Here is a 19,040-nt window from a genome sequence, read left to right as displayed (position 1 = left end):
CTTTTCAGCCACCTTATGACCATTTCTCTGAATTCTTTTTCTGGAAGGTTGCTTGCCTCCATTTCGTTTACTTCCTTTTCTGGTGATGCCTGCTTTTCTTTCATATGCGGGCTGCTTCTTTGTCTCCCCATGGTCTCTCTTCTCTGGGTGTCTGGTTATGTAGTTCTCTCTCTCCTGGGTTGATTTAAAGGCACAAAATACAGCACTACCAGGTACAACTCACAAGGCACTGAACAGGAATGTATTCACGATATTAATAAACTCCAATAAAGGTGACCACCAGAGAAAGGCAAATTAGGTGATAGGAGAGAAAGAAGAAGAGGAAAAAAGAAAGAAAGAAAGAAAAAAAGAAAAAAGGAGTGTGAAAATGAAATTGGGAAAAGGGAAAGTAAAGAGAAAAAAAAAAAGTAAGAGACAAGAAATTGACTAAGAGAGAAAGGGGAACAGACTATATATATATTGGGGATAAAACTCCAATAGAACAATCACTAATCCCAGCAAATGCCAGCAACAAGTGCCTGGGGATTAGTACAAACTACAACACCAACTAATATGGAGTGAGGCAAGGTTAAGCTGAAGCACAAAACAAACAAAAGAATAAACAAAAGAAGAATAAGCAAAACAATCTCACAAAAAAAGCATAAAAATTGGATATAATCTACATTCAAGCAAACAACAACAAAAGGACAGAGATAAGGACAAGTTTATGGATAACTCAGACAGCGAAGGGAGAGGTGTATGTGGACTTGGAGCAGGGGATTGGAGATTAGATATGTAAGTAGGGTGAAATTTTAACAAGGGGTAAACAGAAAGAATAGGGAAAATCTAAAGCAGTAAAAGGGTAAGACAAACAGGACACTGAAAAGGGGGAGGTTAGGAAGAGAGTGATGGCCTAAAGGTAGAGTTGAGATAGAGTAAAACGATGCTAAAGGAAAGATAAAAAATAGAATGTAGAACCCTAATCCCAAAATAAAATGAAGAGAAAATAAAATGACACTTTAAAAAAAAAAAAAAAAAAAAAAAAGATAAAATAGCAGTAGTAATAATACGGATTGAAAATAAAAATGTAATCATTAAAAAGGCAAAATCAAGTGATGAAAAAAGAAAAAAAAAGTTTCTTGATTAAAAGATGCAAAAAATGAAAATTAAAAAAAAATAAAAAAATAAAAAAAATAAAAGGTAAAAATAAAATGTGGAGTAGTGAAGGTCATTCACTTCCTCTGTTTTTCTGTTTGGCACGCCTGTTTCTCAGTCCAGACAGTATTGCAGTTCCCTGCGATCCACTGCTCTTCGGTGTTGTAAGCCAGTCCTGATTTTAAGCAGGCGGTGTGTCTTAATTTCTCGTATTCCTTTATTTTTGATTACACAAGAGTCAATTTGTGATTCAGCCCCTGGGTGGCAGTGTTTCTGGATTGACTTCCGGGTCTATCTATGGCCTCTCTAGGGAGTGTTAGAGCCTTCTTTCCCTGTGGCACTCGGGCCTGTGGGAGTGGTCTGCCTCAGAGCTGGCTCTCTGATGGTCACTCCCCGCTCCGATCCCCAGGTTCCAGAAAAACAACCTTCCCCTGCAGTCTCCCAGGGTGTCCCCAACTGGGTGATCCTATGTATTGGGCTTAGTAATCAGAAGCAAGGATTTGAAGAGGAAAAAGCCCAAGTGTGCGAACTCCGGGACTGCGAGTGAGCCCAGGCACCCAGGGAGCGCACGGGCTGCGCGTAAGTCTGGACTGCCTGAAATTCTTAGGGTGTCCCTGCACTTCAGATCAAAATGGGTTGCTTTTTAGAGTGCCCTTCTCTTAGCAGCTCTGAGGACCCCTTTCCACAGTCACAGATCACGCCAGCCCCTACAGCCACGGATTTTTCTAGGCACAGACTTCCCTGGTCCTCCAGCTCCCGCAAAACGCGCGTTCCTCTCTCCCGCCGGGACCAGAGACCTCACCTTATCCCAGGCGAAATCTGACCTTTCCGTGGTGGAGTGTAGAGCTTCTCTGAACCCGTGTGCTTGCGCCAGTTGGGGAGCGTTGTTCTGGGGCTCGCAGCTGTTCCTGGGGTGCCGCCGTTGTGGATTCTCAGGCTTCAGATAAGCTCCACTTTCCGGATCAAGATGGCGCAGACTCCGCGTCCAAGCCCGCAGCTCCGGGAGGGGACCCAGCCGCAGTTCTTGCTGCCAGGTCAGGGGAACCCCGTTCAGCAGTCCCCCACCTCCTTCTGGAATTCAGCTGTCTCCCAACCAGCCAACAAACACTCCTTGCGCGACCCTCAGCTGTTCTTTCTTTCTGCTCCGGGACAAGGCTCGGAACACGTCTGTCTATTCCGCCGCCATTATTCTCCCCCCCACACTATAAGTCTCAGTTTTCTTTTTTTTTAAATATATTTTGTTAATTTTTTACAGAGAGGAAGAGAGAGGAGAGAGATAGAGAGCTAGAAACATCGATGAGAGAGAAACATCGATCAGCTGCCTCCTGCACACCTCCCACTGGGGATGTGCCCGCAACCAAGGTACATGCCCTTGACCGGAATCGAACCTGGGACCCTTCAGTCCGCAGGCCGACGCTCTATCCACTGAGCCAAACCGGTTTCGGCTAGCTTCAGTTTTCTATCTGCAAAATGGATACATAGTAACCACTTAGTAAATTTGCCCTTGCTCACCACACAGTCATCATCTCATTATTCTCAATTATGGCCTCTACTCCTAACAAGTTAAACTAGCAAGCTGGAACTCTCTTTTATTGTCCCTTGTTACCAGCCAGCCCCCACATCCTTGACCATGTCCTATCAACTCGATGTCTTCAGTTTCTCTCAAATTCATACCATATCTCCATCTTATCTGCCAGTTCCTCAGAGCCAATTCCTCAGGGCCACCCAATGTCAGTTATAACCATACCAGTTGGTTCCCCTTCCCTGAACAAATCCTTCTAATTTCGCCTCTCAGTCATTGCACATACTCTTCCCTACCTTGGAATGTCCTCCTCCCTCACCTCCCTCACTTCACCCAACCTAGCAGGTACTTTCACATCCTTCAAGGTTCAACGCTAAGTTCCCTTGCTCAGTGAAGTCTTCCTCAGTCCCTTTCTTCTACAGAACTAGGTGCTGCTTCACAACTCTGTGGAGCTTCTTCACACTCAATTGTATTTATTCCCACGTGTCACAGCTCCCTCACTACATTGTATTTCAAAGCAGAGACCCTATTCTGTCATTTCTGTATCTCCCAAGCCAGCATGGTAAGTAAATTAATATCAATGACAGTATTATCAGGAAAAGGAAGGGAAGCTGGCTTTCCCATGAGTTTGTTACTTTAGGCTTATTTCTCATCTGCTTCTTTCAAGTACAACTATCTTACCCTTTCACTAAATCCATGCTTACGTAACACAGGCAGATAGCTGATATAAATTACCCTGAGACCATATTTGAGAAGATTGTGCCCTTGTCAAACTACAGGTAGGCAAGATTGCAAAATTACCTTGAAGCTTAATGTATTAGTGGTGTTCCTAATATTTCAGAGACCAGCCAGGAAAGGCAAATTTTCTAGGACTACTGATTCAGACAATAAAAAAGGACAAACTCTCCCTTAGGACAAATATTATAATAAAATAATAGCTACCAATTATGAACCAAAAATTTAATATTATTTCATTTATTTCACCTCAACAACCCTATGAAGTAGATAGTGGTGTGCTGGTAAATGTTTAAAAACTGGCTTTCTGGTGTGTGTGTGTAAGAGAGAGAAGAGAGAGAAGGAGAGAGAGAAAATGGAAAACCCTGATTTGTTGCAGTTGACAATTTCTGTGGAGTAAATACTACCACTGAGGCTGATGTCAAGCTGTCCATGTGATGTCACTGAATGCACAGTTGGAAGAGATGTGTGGCAGACCCATACAGATATTTAATAGAGCAGAAATTACCTCAGGAGCATAGATCAGGGGTCAATTGACATTTTTTTGCAAAAGGGTAGGGAGTAGATGTTTTAGGCTTGGTTTCAGAGACTAAGACGTAAGCCAGTATCTGAGAGTTTTGGCGCTTTAGAGAGTGGGTTTCTGGAGGGCTGCTATATAGTCAGACAACTGAGATACGGTATTCTGTCCACAGTGACATGGAAAATGTACACATAATGGATATGCACGTTCACTGCCAATTCACAGTCTCTTGCCTCCACCAAGGATCTTTACTAGTGAGTGGAATGTGGACAGATCAGAGCCTTTCGTTACATGTAAGAGTTTTAGAAAAGGTCTTGGTTGGAAAATGTTGCTATTAGTAATAAAAATAAAGGTTAGGAATTATCTATATATTTCATTTATCTACATTATCTCAATTTCTGGGATACATTCTGAATTTGTTCCTCTTGTCCCCAAGAAAAGATGATGTCTATGACTATTCTAAACTTTTGGCCTCTCCCTCCTCTGCCCTTAGCCTTTGGAAAAAAAAAAAGAATTAAAAACTGATAGAAAAAAATGATGGATGTTTTACAACCATTGTGGTTCAAAAATGTTACCTCTGCCATCTTGCTGGACACATCCAGCACTAAACAGACCACTTTGTCTCCCGCCTGGACAAGGGAGAAGGTGGGAGGAGGCGGAAGCTCAGTCCCGTTCATGGGTGAGCTGTGATGAAAGTCAGTGGAGTCTGAGATTACATCCCACGTACTTCTGAGGCTGCACATCTGGTTCTGTCGGTTTGGAGCTTCTTGGTTGTGGGTACTTGCGTTGCAGAATTCAACCACCTGGAAGAGGAGCAAAGACTGTGAGAGACTGAAGCTCTTCTGTCATGCTAGAAGAGCTTTACCTCGTGCTCAAGCAACTAAAGGTAAAAGGGAAGGCAAGCTGAAACATGGGAAATAAGTGCCACAGCAACGTCCTTCTTTCCTTCAAAGCTGACATCAAATAGACCTAACCTTTGCCACCCTTTGTTTGAAATACTGGCACCCCTGTGGTGCTGAGATCAAGCTCTGTTATAGTTTATTTGCACTTGGATAACAGAGAGCAGATCACATATATATATCTTAATCTAAAAAAAACACACAAAACTATCTCCCACCTTCCTTAGCATGATATTGTGTTAAAGAAAACACCCCTGGAGATGAGATCTTGGTCAGCTTATTTCTTGAAATCATATTTAGTGACAACTGCTCCTTTATTGATCAGTCAACATATATTGACCTAGTTCAAATATTGATCTCTGTAAGAACAGGATAAGGAGAAAATCAACTTAAATCTACTTCCTGATCTTTCTCCTTATTTGGAAATATAGGTAGAATTCATTTAATAATACTAGACCTGTGTTAACAACCCTTTTAAAGGGTTTGCATTTTAAGGTAATGTATTACCAACTATTCCCAATGGCTATATTCCTACAAAGAATGGCTGCTTCCTGTTAATGGAACCAGGGGCACTTAGAGCTAGAAGAATCTCTTAGTCCCAGTTCTAATTCATAGAAGAAGAAACGGAAGTTTCAGAGGGTTAATGACTGCTTAAGAACACAAGTTTCTTAGTGGAATGGGGAGACAGGAGTAGAACCTACTTTCTTTGTTGTTATTTGTTTTTAACTCTCTGTTTCATGACTGTGGTTAGATGATTGTGAAGCTTATCTGACTGGGTATTAAGGAGTTGGTCTTCCAAAGGATCATAAGGACAGTATCTGGTCACATCAATGTGGGTGAAATACATGGAATATCTAGTCACATCAATGTGGGTGAAATACATGGAATTAGGTTGGCTTCATACACTAAAGCTATAAATTAAAAACATAATGGATTGGACAAGAAACTAAGAAATATCACTTCAGATTTAAGGAATGACTCAGTCTTGACTAAAACCAGACTGAAGAAAAAAGTTATCTAAAAAAACAGTGTGTCAATCCAAGGAGTATTGGTCGGCTGTGGGAACAGACAACTTCACAGAGACACATGCCCACAGGGCTTTAAGCTCCGTGGAGCAGAGAGGACTCACAGACTTGACCTTCAGGTTTTTGTGAAGATGGATAGATACATCTGGTCAGGAAGGCTGATGCCACTGAACCCTGTATCTCCTTTCTGAGAGATTCCATGCTCTGAGAGCAGGCTTCTGGTGAGAACTTGACTGTTCCATGCTGCTTCCTTCAGAGAGAAAATGGACTGGACTAAGGAGGCAAGGATTGGATGCCCATGGCAGAGTACTCTTTTTAAATAATTTTTAAAATGGTATTCTGGATTTATACACTAGTCCAGTGGTCAGCAAACTCATTAGTCAACAGAGCCAAATATCAACAGTACAATGATTGAAATTTCTTTTGAGAGCCAAATTTTTTAAACTTAAACTTCTTCTAACGCCACTTCTTCAAAATAGACTCACCCAAGCCGTGGTATTTTGTGGAAGAGCTACACTCAAGGGGCCAAAGAGCTGCATGTGGCTCGTGAGCCACAGTTTGCCGACCACGGCACTAGTGTAATGCCAATTGGTGTGTAATGATGACAAGAAGCCAGGGGTTAGTTGACTTCCCTTGGTAGAACCTGAATTTTCTTTTTAAGTTCTAGACTATGCAAAACAATGAAAAGAGAATTAGTGCAATTAAAATAAGAGTGGATTGCTACCTCAAATGAGAGCAGCGATCCTGTGTTATATCCCTCATTAACCCAGTTCACTTTCCTGTGAAAAGATACAGGGACACCACCATATGAGCAATTTATTTTTAGGCTTATAGGGCTCTCATTGTTAAAACACCTTCTCTGGAAAGCAAATAATCACTTTTCTTAAGGAAGCTATTTTTGGTGATCACCTTTGGGGTCTCAGTTACTTTATAACCTGTAAAATAAAAAGTAGATGAACTCTAAGGTCCCCCAAGCTCTAAAAAATAGTGAATCTTATATTTTTGCTTAAATATTTAAAACATAGCAATCTGTCTTGGGAAGAGATGAGATCTTGTAGAAGTTTGTTATTCCAAGGCCATACTTACAGAAGATAAACTTTGCATGAACATTATTGATGCTGTTGCATTTTGCGTGCTATTGTATAAAAACATGCAACCTTCTTGGAAAAGCTTACTAGTAATACAGTTCTCTTGGGGGCAAGGGCCTTTTTCACACACAAATATGCCTGTGATGTCAGATGAGCATCTGAAAATAGAAAGAAAAATTAGGTCTATTTTAGAAATACTTGTATTTCCTCTTCACTAGCTCATATAATAATGAGTTGCAAAGACTGTAGCTTGCTAAAAACACATAAAATATTTTAAAAACTACTCTGTTAAAGTTCAATTTAGAAATGGACTCCACTTTATTTTAAAGAATTTGATCTTGATGAGAGGTTTTGTATTGCCAAGGGCTTTACCAACTAAGCAAGGTCAAAGCAAAAGTTACCAGGAATCAATGTGAACTTTTGGAGGTCAATAGAAGAGCATGAGAGGCAGTATTCCGAGTCAAGGCTCCTTTGAGCTCATTGCCATTGGACATCGGAGGAAGAAGAGAATGGACACGTAATGATGATATGTAAAAGGATTCCTTCCTAAATAAGTAATCTCAAATCGTTGAAGGGAGTGAAAAACAATATAACCTTTAGGAGAGGAATCAGTCAACACCTACCAAAATTACAGTTCGTTGTACCTTTTGAGTCAGTAATTCTTGGGGATTATTTAATAGATATACAGATCGGCCTGCGTCCATGAGAAATGGCACATATATAGCACTTTCACCTGTAGTAATGTTGGTAGTAAAAGATTGGGAACAATTCACTTGTAAAAAGGAGAGTGACTGAAAAATTATGTTACATCCACATAATAAAACACTACATAATTATAAAAAAAAAGAATGAAGGAAAATACACATTTTTAAAAAATCTTCTGGAGAAATCCTGAAAAAATAAGAACCTAATAAAAATGGTTATCTAGAGGGAATGAGAGAGCACAGGGTAAAGACAATGGTGGGCATGAGATATCTAAGAATATAACTTTTGGATATTTGAGTCACGTAAGCATTTTAAAAATGTAATAACATTACAAAACTGAAAATTGTCAATTAAGTTTTAGCTGCCATTATAAACTTAACTGTAGAGTAAAAAAATAAACTGAATTTTTAGCATGAGAAAATTACTAACCTTGTTACTTTAATTTGATTTTGCCCATTTATGTAGAAAGGTTTTTCATTGTTATATTCATCAAACACACCCCAACGGAGATGAGCCCATTCATGGACAAACACTCTGCCTGTGGATGAGAGAGCTTTTGTTTTGAGTTCCTAAAATCTCAGCAATAGACTTGCTAATCAGTGAAGATGTAACAGTACTTGACTATATATACTCATTCCAAAGGGTTGAAGTACAATTCTCTCTTCCACTTTCATCTTTCTCACCCCATTTTCATCACCTCTCCTTTACACCCTACCATCATAAAAGAGGCAGAGTCCCATATGTCTAGTCCCATAAATGCAAACTGGTGATTACTTGTACATCTATTTGAAACTAGTGAGCAGTCCTACATCTTCTCATTTCCTCAATGAAGCTGCCTAACAGGCTTCTATTTAGCTTCATATAGGCCTATAACATCAGGATTTGGGGAAAAGAAAAGAAGCATATTTAAGTGCAATGAACTGAACGTTTACATGCCCACAAAATTCAGATGTTGAAATCCTAATCCCCAGTGAGATGGTATTAGGAGGTAGGGGCCTTTTGGTTAGAGTGTTGGCCTGCACACAGAAGGTTCACGGGTTTGATTCCCAGTTAAGGGCATGTACCTGGATTGCAGATTCCATCCCCTGAATCAGTTGGGGCATGTGAGGGAGGCAACCAGTTGATATGACTCTCTCACATCAATGTCTCTCTCTCTCTCTCTCTCTCTCTCTCTCTCTCTCTCTCTCTCTCTCTTTCTCTTCTCCCACTCCCTCCCTTCCACTCTCTCTAAAAAAAAAAAAAAAATCAATACAAGAGATATCCATGGGTGAGGATTAACAAAAAGAATCCTATATAATGAAGAGGGAATATGCAAATTGACCATCACTCCGCCACAAAGATGGCTGCACCCACAGCAGAGGCCGAGTTCCTATGACGAGCCTTAATGAGCAATCAGCAGAGACCTGAAGCTGCATGTCCCCCAACCCCCGTGGGGCTTGACAGGGGACCTCAGGCCGGGTGCCCCACCTGGCAGAGCTTGATGGGGGACCTCAGGCCATGCCCCCTGCCCTGGCACCAGGCTGGGGGACCTCAGGCCACACCCCTACCCAGCGGGGCTTGACAGGGGATCTCAGGCCATGTCCCCCACCCGGCAGGGCTTGACCGGGGACCTCAAGGTGCGCTCCTCACCCCGGCCCGGGCTGGGGGACCTCAGGCCGTGCCCCCAGCCCCGGCACCGGGCCAGGGGACCTGAGGCTGTGCCCCCCACTTGGCGGGGCTTGACAAGGGTGGAACTGGCCAGGTCTGAATCTAGTTTAATGAGGGGGGGCTGGCTGGGTGTGGGTCTCGCACGATTTTGAGGCGCACGTGGGTGGGCGGGGACTTGACTCTGGATCCCGTGGTGCACCCCAGACTCTGACAGGAGAAAGATTTTCATATACATTTTACTAATTTTCTTTCATCTCTGACACTTCTATTATAGAGAAGGGGCAAATAGCAATATTAAAATATTTTCTCTAATTAATCCCCTTTTAATGTGCACAAATTTCGTGCACTGGGCCACTAGTAAATAAATAAGAGAGAGAGAATCCAGAGTGCTCCTTTCCTGTTTCTGCCAGGTGAGGACACAATGAGAAGATGGCTGTTTATGTACCAGGAAGGGTATATTCTGTGTCAGCAGACACTGAATCTGCTGGTACCTTGATCTTGGACTTCCAGACTCCAGAACTGTGAGAAATAAATTTCTGCTGTTTAAAAGCCACCCAGTCTATGATATTCTGTTATAGCAGCCCAGACAGACTAAGATACCAAATAAGCAAATAAACCTTTCTTATTCTTCAGTCTGTGTTATCCAAACATGCCTGCTTTTTTTTCCTTGGAAATAATTCTACTATCCAGAACCATGAACAAAACATTGGGGCCAGGGAGGGAGGAAGGAGCAAAGAAATCATAGACCCTCCTCTTTAACATAGATGGTTCTTTTTCTTTTCTTTTTTTAAAATCCCTGATTCTTCACATTTATATTTATTTGCAACTCTTAGCTCATGGAAACCCTTATCCTTAGCATGCAATCCTTTATAACTTTTTCTCTACCTCTCTAAATATTGCATTTTCTTCAACATTCAGATCAAAACTGACTTCTCCCTCCATGATGCTTTCCAGTTTAACTCCCCTTTCAAAGTGCACTTTTAAAAAATTGTTCAAGTTATGGAAACCCAGGAAGTGTTTGCTCAGTTGACTCAAGCTGTGGCATATTGTGCATTTTTTTTTTTTACCTTGGGACAAAGGAAGGGAGGGGAATAGTGTAAGCTGAAAATGTTAAGGAAAAGTTTGTGCCTACTCATGGAATTTAGAAGTGCTGATAAAATTATATGTTTATGCAGAGATTATCAGCAACACATAGTTACCAGAAAAAACTCTTACAAAGTTTTAAGTGTCTTATAAAATGTGTTTTATAGAGTGTGTTGCCCCAACTCCTGCTAGCTATATAGAGGATAACAGAATCTATTTAGATTTAAATGGGGGTAATCATAGTAGCATCATTGGAAGGAAATACTATATGTTAAAATAAAAAACAAAAAATTAAGACTGGGATGGTTAGTTCTTGACCTGCTGATCTTTTCTCACCATAGTTTCTCCCTCAGATCTCACCCACTAAATGCCAGTCTCCAAACCTGACTACTCTCCCAAACTCCAGCCACACACATTCAACCACAGGCTGTTTTTTTTTCCACCAGGATAGTTCACTGTTCCTCACAATCACCTTGCCTTAATCCATACTTATGGATTTGCTCCTTTGTAAGTTGGATCCTTCCATTTCTGCCCAAAACATGGTGTGTTCCTAATGCTGCTCACATACATCCCCCTTATCTTTCATACTATAGCACTCCAGACCTCTATTTCTCCTTTTCCCTGCTGGAACATCTCTCATCATGTAGAGTTGTTAGGATTAAACACGATAACATTTGAAAAGCAAACAGCACAGCACCTAGAACATGGAAAATTCTCATTGTTGTTATTACTACCTTTCCTGTCCTTCCCATCTCACTGCCTCCACATTCCAGTCTCATGGCCTTGTACCTGAACTTCTCTAGTTGTTCTCCTTTTATCCAGTTTTCCCTCATTGACATGAGGAAGACAGATTATCCTCACAGCCCGGTTCATCATCCTAAAACACTGCTTTGATGTTGGCACTCCTGTATTTACTAGTATAAGCTTTCAGTGGTGACTTACTAATTTGGGCACTTGAAGCTCTCCATCACTAACTCCCATGTGTATTTCAGCATTTCCACCTGCTACTTCACTGCCACAGTCACTCTGCCCCATTAATAGGATCTGCTGTTCACATGTCTAAATATGCCATGGATTCTTCTGCTAGAACAAATTTATCCATACTATTTCCACTGTTCTCTCCCCCTTTTCCTTTTATCAAAATGACATTCAACCTTGAAGATCCTCTGCTCAATGAAGCCATTTCTGACCATCCTTAGTTCAAAATGTTTTCTCCTTTCACTAATTTTTTACAGTACTAACTGTCGGGGGCATTAACCTGGTGCTTAATTCTTTCTGGCCCACTTTGTTCCTCATTTTTTCATGAGTGTGTGATCTATCTCCCAACCATAGGGTAAATCTTCAGCAAATTTCAGGTTCTCTGAGTCATTTTCAGCACTAAGCCCAGAATATTGTAAAAAGTAATGGCAAATGTCTATTTCTTACCTCGTGGTCCATAGCCAGCTGTTAAGTCATCATTCAGTAGAAATTCAGGTGTGAAATAGATGTGTTTTCCCTCTTTTCCACAACCTCTATATTGTAGGGTATATGGATCACCTCCATGTGCCCCAGACCAAGCAGTCACTATAACATTTGCCTAAATTAAAAGAAATGCCTTGTAACACTCTATAGCTCAACTGTGATGTTGGTGACATAAACATATACACATTAAAATACTTTTAACAGTACATTTTACTGTATGAAGTATATTCAAATTTAAAAATATATTTTTAAGTGCCTTATAGATGGAATTTAAAATGCATTCATAACTAAATATCAACAAAATTATCTGGCACTTTAAAAACCATCTACATTTTTCTGACTGCCAGTGAGGTTGAACATCTTTTCATATATCTGCTAGAGGGCCGGTGCATAAAATTCATGACAGAGTGGGGCGGGCTCAGCCCGTCCTGCACCCTCTCCAATCTGGGATCCTTCTAGCAATCTGGAACCACTGGCTCCTAACCGCTCACCTGCCTGATGCCCCCTAACTGCTCCCCTGCTGACCTGATTCCCCTAACTGCCTAATTGCTCTCCCCTCCTGGCCTGATCCCCCTAACTGCCTATTTGTTCTCCCCTGCCAGCCTGATCCCCCTAACTGCCTATCTGCACTCCCCTTCTGGCCTGATTCCCCTAACTGCCAATCTGTGCTCCCCTCCTGGCCTGATCCCCCTAACTGCCTATCTGCGCTCCCCTCCTGGCCTGATCCCCCTAACTGCCTATCTGCACTCCCCTCCTGGACTGATCCCTCTAACTGCCTATCTGCACTCCCCTCCTGGACTGATCCCACTAACTGCCTATCTGCTCTCCCTTCCTCTCCGTGCCCTTGGGACCCCCGGCACAGGCATGCTGAGAGCTTGCTGTCGCGGCCCCACCCCCGTCCTGCTTGGTCGTTATGTGACGGCATCCTGGACAATTTGCTTATTCCTCTATTATTAGTATAGATTGGCTGTTGGTATGTCTTCTTTTTTTAAAAAAAATAAATCTTTATTGTTCAGATTATTACAATTGTTCCTCTTTTTTCCCCCCATTGTTCCCCTCCATCTGGTTCCCATCCCACGCTCTGCCCTTACACCGCCCCCCACTGACCTCATCCATAGGTGTACAATTTTTGTCCAGTCTCTTCCCACACCCCCCACACACCTTTCCTCCTGAGAATTGTCAGTCCATACCTTTCTATGCCCCTGATTCTATTCTATTCACCAGTTTATTCTGTTCATCAGATTTTTTATTCACTTGATTTTTAGATTCACTTGTTGATAGATATGTATTTGTAATAGCAGTTCATAATTTTTATCTTTACCTTTTTTTTCCTCCTCCTCTTCTTAAAGAATACCTTTCAGCATTTCATATAATACTTGTTTGGTGGTGATGAATTCCTTTAGCTTTTTCTTATCTGTGAAGCTCTTTATCTAACCTTCAATTCTGAATGATAGCTTTGCTGGGTAGAGAAATCTTGGTTGTAGGTTCTTGCTATTCATCACTTTGAATATTTCTTGCCACTCCCATCTGGCCTCCATAGTTTCTGTGGAGAAATCAGCTGACAATCGTATGGGTGCTCCCTTGTAGGTAACTAACTGTTTTTCTTTTGCTGCTTTTAATATTCTCTCTTTTTGTCTTTTGCTCTTGGCATTTTAATTATGATGTGTCTTGGTGTGGTCCTCTTTGGATTCCTTTTGTTTGGGGTTCTCTACGCTTCCTGGACTTGTAAGTCTATTTCTTTCACCAGGTGGGGAATGTTTTCTGTCATTATTTCTTCAAATAGGTTTTCAGTATCTTGCTCTCTCTCTTCTTCTGGCACCCCCATAATTCGGAAGTTGGTATGCTTGAAGTTGTCCCAGAGGCTCCTTACACTATCTTCGTATTTTTGGATTCTTTTTTCTTTTCTGGTTGGGTGTTTTTTGCTTCTTTGTATTTCAAATCTTTGATTTGATTCTTGCGATCCTCTAGTCTGCTGTTGGATCTCTGTATATTATTTTTTATTTCAGTCAGTGTATTAATTTCTAGTTGGTCCTTTTTCATATCCTTCAGGTTCTTGCTAAATTTATCGGCCTTTTCTAGAAAATTCTTGAAAAACTTTATAACCATGGTTTTGAACTCTATATCCAGTCGTTTGTTTTCCTCCATTTCTTTCATTTGTGACCTGTTTCTTTGTCTCTGCATTTTGGCTGCTTCCCTGAGTTGATAGAGTGGCTTTGTATGCTAGGTGTTCTATAGGGCCCAGTGGCTCAACCTCCCCAGTTACCTGAGGTGGACACTCTTGGTGCACCGCTTTGTGGGCTGTGTGCACAGTCTTGTTGTAGTTAAGCCTTGATTGTTGTTGGTATCACTGGGAGGAAATTACTTCCAGGCCAATTGGCTGTGAGGATCAGCTGTGTCTATGATGGGAGAACTTCTGTGCTGGAGACACCCTTATGAGACAAGACTTGCAAAAGCCTATGTGCTCAGCTTGGATGGGGCGGAGTCTCAGGGCAGAGCAAACATCAATGGCTTCCCATCTGCCCTGCTGTAGGAGGCCCCTGGGTCTCAGTGTCCCACAGTAATCACTGCAAGTACCTCTGAGAGAAAGCCACCCTCGAGTTTCACCCACTGCCAGACAGTCCAGTTTCTCCCCGAATGAGTCTGGGTCCCCAGAGTCTCGCCCGGAACTGGAGTTCAGCGCAGTCGGGAGCTTTTGTCTCCCGCCCGATTGAGAAAGCCAGCCTTGTACTTAGTTGCTAGCCCTCTCCTTGTACGCATGCCTCTGTACCTCTGCCTTCTGCAGCTCCTGTGAGTCTCCGTGTGCTTTTCTCTTTCCTTCTAGTTGTAGAATTTCCACTCAGCCAGCCTTCCTATGGTTCTGGATGATGTCCGTTTTGTCTTTTAGCTGTAGTTTTGAAATTGTTGTGCGAGGCAGCAGTTTACATGTTTACCTATGCCGCCATCTTGGTTTCTCCTGGTATGTCTTCTTAAGAGATGTGTATTTTCAGGTCCTCAGCCCATTTTTTGATTGGATTGCTTATTTGTTTGGTGTTGAGTTTTATGAGTTCTTTACATATTTTGGAAATTAAACCTTTGTCAGAGATACTGTTTGCAAATATCATCTCCCATCTGGTTGGCTGCCTATTTGTTTAGTTGTCCATTTCTTTGTTGTGCAGAAGCTCTTCAGTTTGATATAGTCTCATTCATTTATTTTTGCCTTTACCTCCCTTGCCTTTGGGGTCAAGTCCATAAAATGTTCAACTACCTTACACCAGCTAGAGTGGCCATTATCAACAAGACAAGCAACAACAAGTGTTGGAGAGGTTGTGAGAAAAAGGGAACCCTCATTCACTGCTGGTGGGAATGTAGACTGGTACAACCACTAGGGAATGCACTCTGGCGATTTCTCAAAAAATTAAAAATAGAGCTACCATATATCCCAACAATCCCACTCCTGGGTATATAGCCAAAATACTCGAAATAATTTATATGCAAAGATACATGCATCCCTTGTTCATTGCAGCATTATTCATGGTGGCCAAAAGTTGGAAATAGCCAAAGTATCCTACAATGGAGGACTAGATAAAAAAGATGTGGTATATATACACAATGGAGTACTACACTGCCATAAGAAAGGATGAAATAGCATCATTTACAACATGGATGGACCTTGAGAACATTATGCGAAGTGAAATAAGTCAGACAGAAAAAGCTAAGAACTATATGATTTAACTCATATGTGGAATATAAAACTGAAACTTATAAACATAAACAGCATTGTGGTGGTTGCCAGCGGGAGAGGGGGGTGGAGGAAGAAAGGGGTCCTAATATGTGGTAACAGGAGAAGATTTGATTTTGGGTGGTGGGCACATGGTCCTATATACAGATTTTGTAAATTAAAAATCAACATGCACATGAAAACTATATGTTCATGTTGAGTAATGTCACCCCTATAAAATTTTTTTAAAATCTACATTTTAAAAGTTTATCAAATTTCCAGAGAGTTTAATTTCTTCCATTTGCCCTCCCAGTTTCCCAGATTAAAATTTTCTGAAATTGCACTGAGCTGTGCCACCTTCAGATGGGGGTCCAAGATGGCAGCACAGGAAGATGCAGAACTAGCCTCCTCCCTTGGACATGGACACATAGAATCATAGCTACATATGGGCCATTTTCCTCCAAAAAGATCTGCAAACTAAACTGCTCCTCCATGAAGAAAAGATAAAAGGATCACGTTGATCTGGGTAGGGAAGCAGAGACAAGCATCTCTAATGTAGTGACACACGATAGGGAAGATCTCACCAATCTGGTACTTCCCCTGGAGGCAAGAGCTTCACATCACACCCCCAGCACCTGGGATCTGCACTGGAGAGACAAGCCCCACATATGTCTGGCTTAGAAAACCAACGGGGATGATGTCCAAGGGGCCCAAAGGGCTTTAGGGAACTGAGATTCTTCTTTTAAAGGGCTCACGTGAGGTCTCATTTGTCTGGGGACCCAGTGCAAAAGAAGAAGTTTGAAAAGTGCCTAGACTATATGAGAAGGAGAGTCATTTACTAATCTTAAAGCACCTGCTGATGGAGCAGAGAATAATTGAAACTCTCTCTGGAGATGGAGGCACTGGAAGATCCTATTTTTGCATTCTCCACCTGCCCTACTAGCACAAGTGGTGAGAATGGGTGTTGCACCCTACCCCCTACCCACCCCCCAACACACATACATACTGCATTGCTAGGACAGGCAGGGTGAGTAGTTTCCACACTGTCCCACCACCTTGCTGAAATGGGAGAGTGGGGTTGCAACCTTCAACCACTCCCTGGCTGGGGAAAATGAGCAGAGAGTCACCAGCAAAGCCAGTTGCAACACTCTCCCACTCCCTGGCTGGGGCCTGCAGGCACTAGCAATCACAGCATCCTCCTGCTCCCTCCCTAAAGGCAGCATGTGTGTATGTGCACACACAGACAAGACATTTTCTCGAGGCATCACTGAAGCCCAGGCATGACAGTTAAGGGTTTCTTGCTGCCTTACTGAAGACAGCCAGCATCACCTAGGAAACACTTCCAGATCTCCTGATCTGGAGACCAACAGGGCTAATGATTGTGGATATATTCAAGTACTTTAAAAGCTGCTGCCTGAGAGTCTGGCTTCCAATGGACTTGAAACTAGGTGCTAAATAAGATTCCTATCTTTGAGATACTGACAGGTCTTGCCACCCCCTCAACAATGGGGACCTATTAAGAATAAATCAGTCTGTGTAAACATCACAAAGGTTTAAGAGACAACCAAGAGCTAGGGCAAAGTTAAATAATAAGGTTCATCACCTATACAAGGCCACTCATTCCATACTGAGAGAAGTAGCTGTCTTGCCTAATACACAGAAACAGAGAGTTAAACAAAGTGAGGAAACAAAGTAATATATTCCACATAAAAGAATAAGACAAAACCTCAGAAAAATCTTAATGATATAAATAAGTAATCTACCTGATAAAGAATTCAAATGAATGGTCATAAAGTTGTTTAACAAACTTGGGAAAAGAATGAATTAACATAGTGAGAACTTCAACAAAGAAAGAGAAAATAAAAGAAAGTATCAAACAGAAGATATAGCACTGAAGCATATATAACTGAACTGAAGAATATACTAGAGAGGTTCAAAAACAGATTGGATAAAGCAGAATGACAGATCAATGATCTGTAAGATAAAGCATTGGAACTCACACAAGCAGAGCAACACAAAGAGAAGATAATTTTTAAAAAGTCAATATGGCTTAAAAGACCCATAGGACAACATTGAGAGGAATAACATTTGCATTAAAACAGAAGGCAAAGAGAGAGAGAAATGGGTCAGAAAAGTATTTGAAGAAATAATGGCTGAAAACTTCCTAACCTGGGAAAGTGAACAGACATCTAGGTCCAGAAAGCCCATAGAGTTCCAAATAAGGTAAACCCAAAGACATACACACCAAGACACATTGTAATTAAAGTGGCAAAAGATAAAGACAATTTTGAAAGCAGTAAAAGAAAACAACTTATTTCATACAAGGGAAACTCCATAAGGCTATCAGAAGATATTTTAGCAGAAATTTTATGGGCCAGAAGGGAGCAGCAAGACATATTCAAAGTGCTGAAAAAAATTAATTTTCAACCAAGAATACTCTATCGGCAAGGTTATCATTCAGAATTCAAGAAGAAATAAAGTCTTCCAGGAAAGCAAATCCAAAGAAGTTTGTCACCACTAATTTATCTTTATAAGAAATGTTAAGGGATTTCTTTAAGCTGAAAAGAAATGGCACTAATTAATAACAAGAAAACACATGAAAGTAAAAATCCTACTGATAAAGGTAAATATATACTTGAAGCAATGGAGTCATCACTTATAAAGGTATTATGAAGTTAAAAGAAAAAGGTAGTAAAATTAACTAAAATTATAGTAATTAGTTAAGGTATGCATAAAATAAAAAGATATAAAATGTGACATCAAAAATATAAAATGTGGCAAGGGTAGTAGAGTTTTAGAATGCGCTCAAATATGACTTGCTATGAATTTAAAGCAGACTGTTTTATGGATATAGCCTGCTCTATGTGAGCTTAATAGTAACCACAAAACAAAAACCCATAGCAGATACACAAAAGATAATGAGAAAGGAATCCTATCTAATAAAAGAGTAATATGCAAATTAACCATCACTCTGTTACACCACAAGCAACGCCCACCAGCCAATCAGGAGCGCGTATGCAAATTAACCCAACCAAGATGGCTGCAGCCACGGAGAGAGCAGGAGGCTTGGGTTTATCCGGCAATGGAGAAAGCCAAGCTTTCCGCACACCCTGGCAGGCCCAGGCCTCCACTCAAGGCTACAAAGTTTCAATTGTAGAAGATAAATAAACCCCAGATACCAGGGCCTCCACTTGGATTGCGGGGGGGCGTGGCCGGCCTGCAAACTACCACAGGCCCCTCGCCCAGGCCGTCCAACGCCCCAAGGGGACCCCCACCCTGATCCAGAACACCCTTCAGGGCAAACCAGCTGGCCCCCACCCATGCACCAGGCCTCCATCCTATCTAATAAAAGAGTAATATGCAGATTGACCATCACTCCAACACACAAGATGGCTGCCCCCATGTGGTCAAAGATCCTGCCCCCATGTGGACACAAGATGGCCACCACAAGATGGCCAGCAAGGGAGGGCAGTTGGGAGGGACCAGGCCAGCAAGGGAGAGCAGTTGGGGGCAATCAAGCCTGC

The 19,040-nt window shown here is 41.7% G+C and overlaps 2 protein-coding genes across 3 annotated transcripts in view; one reads left to right on the top strand and one right to left on the bottom strand.

Annotated features, from left to right (window-relative positions):
• The window catches only part of ODF2L (outer dense fiber of sperm tails 2 like), a 110,762-nt gene that overhangs the window by 12,614 nt on the left and 79,108 nt on the right, over window positions 1–19,040 (top strand). The window lies entirely within an intron of this gene.
• The window catches only part of CLCA2 (chloride channel accessory 2), a gene marked incomplete at both ends in the record, with an annotated part of 53,193 nt that overhangs the window by 24,090 nt on the left and 10,063 nt on the right, over window positions 1–19,040 (bottom strand). Inside the window, 4 exon segments of the mRNA XM_080655177.1 lie at window positions 4,487–4,714; window positions 6,922–7,081; window positions 8,058–8,166; window positions 11,784–11,934. Of these exon segments, the coding sequence (XP_080511303.1) occupies window positions 4,487–4,714; window positions 6,922–7,081; window positions 8,058–8,166; window positions 11,784–11,934 (648 nt within the window).

This window comes from Plecotus auritus, assembly GCF_963455305.1.
Source record: "Plecotus auritus genome assembly, chromosome: 2".
Taxonomy (NCBI): domain Eukaryota; kingdom Metazoa; phylum Chordata; class Mammalia; order Chiroptera; family Vespertilionidae; genus Plecotus; species Plecotus auritus.
The sequence above is the reverse complement of the archived record's forward strand: the minus strand, read 5'-3'. Positions and strand labels throughout refer to the sequence as shown.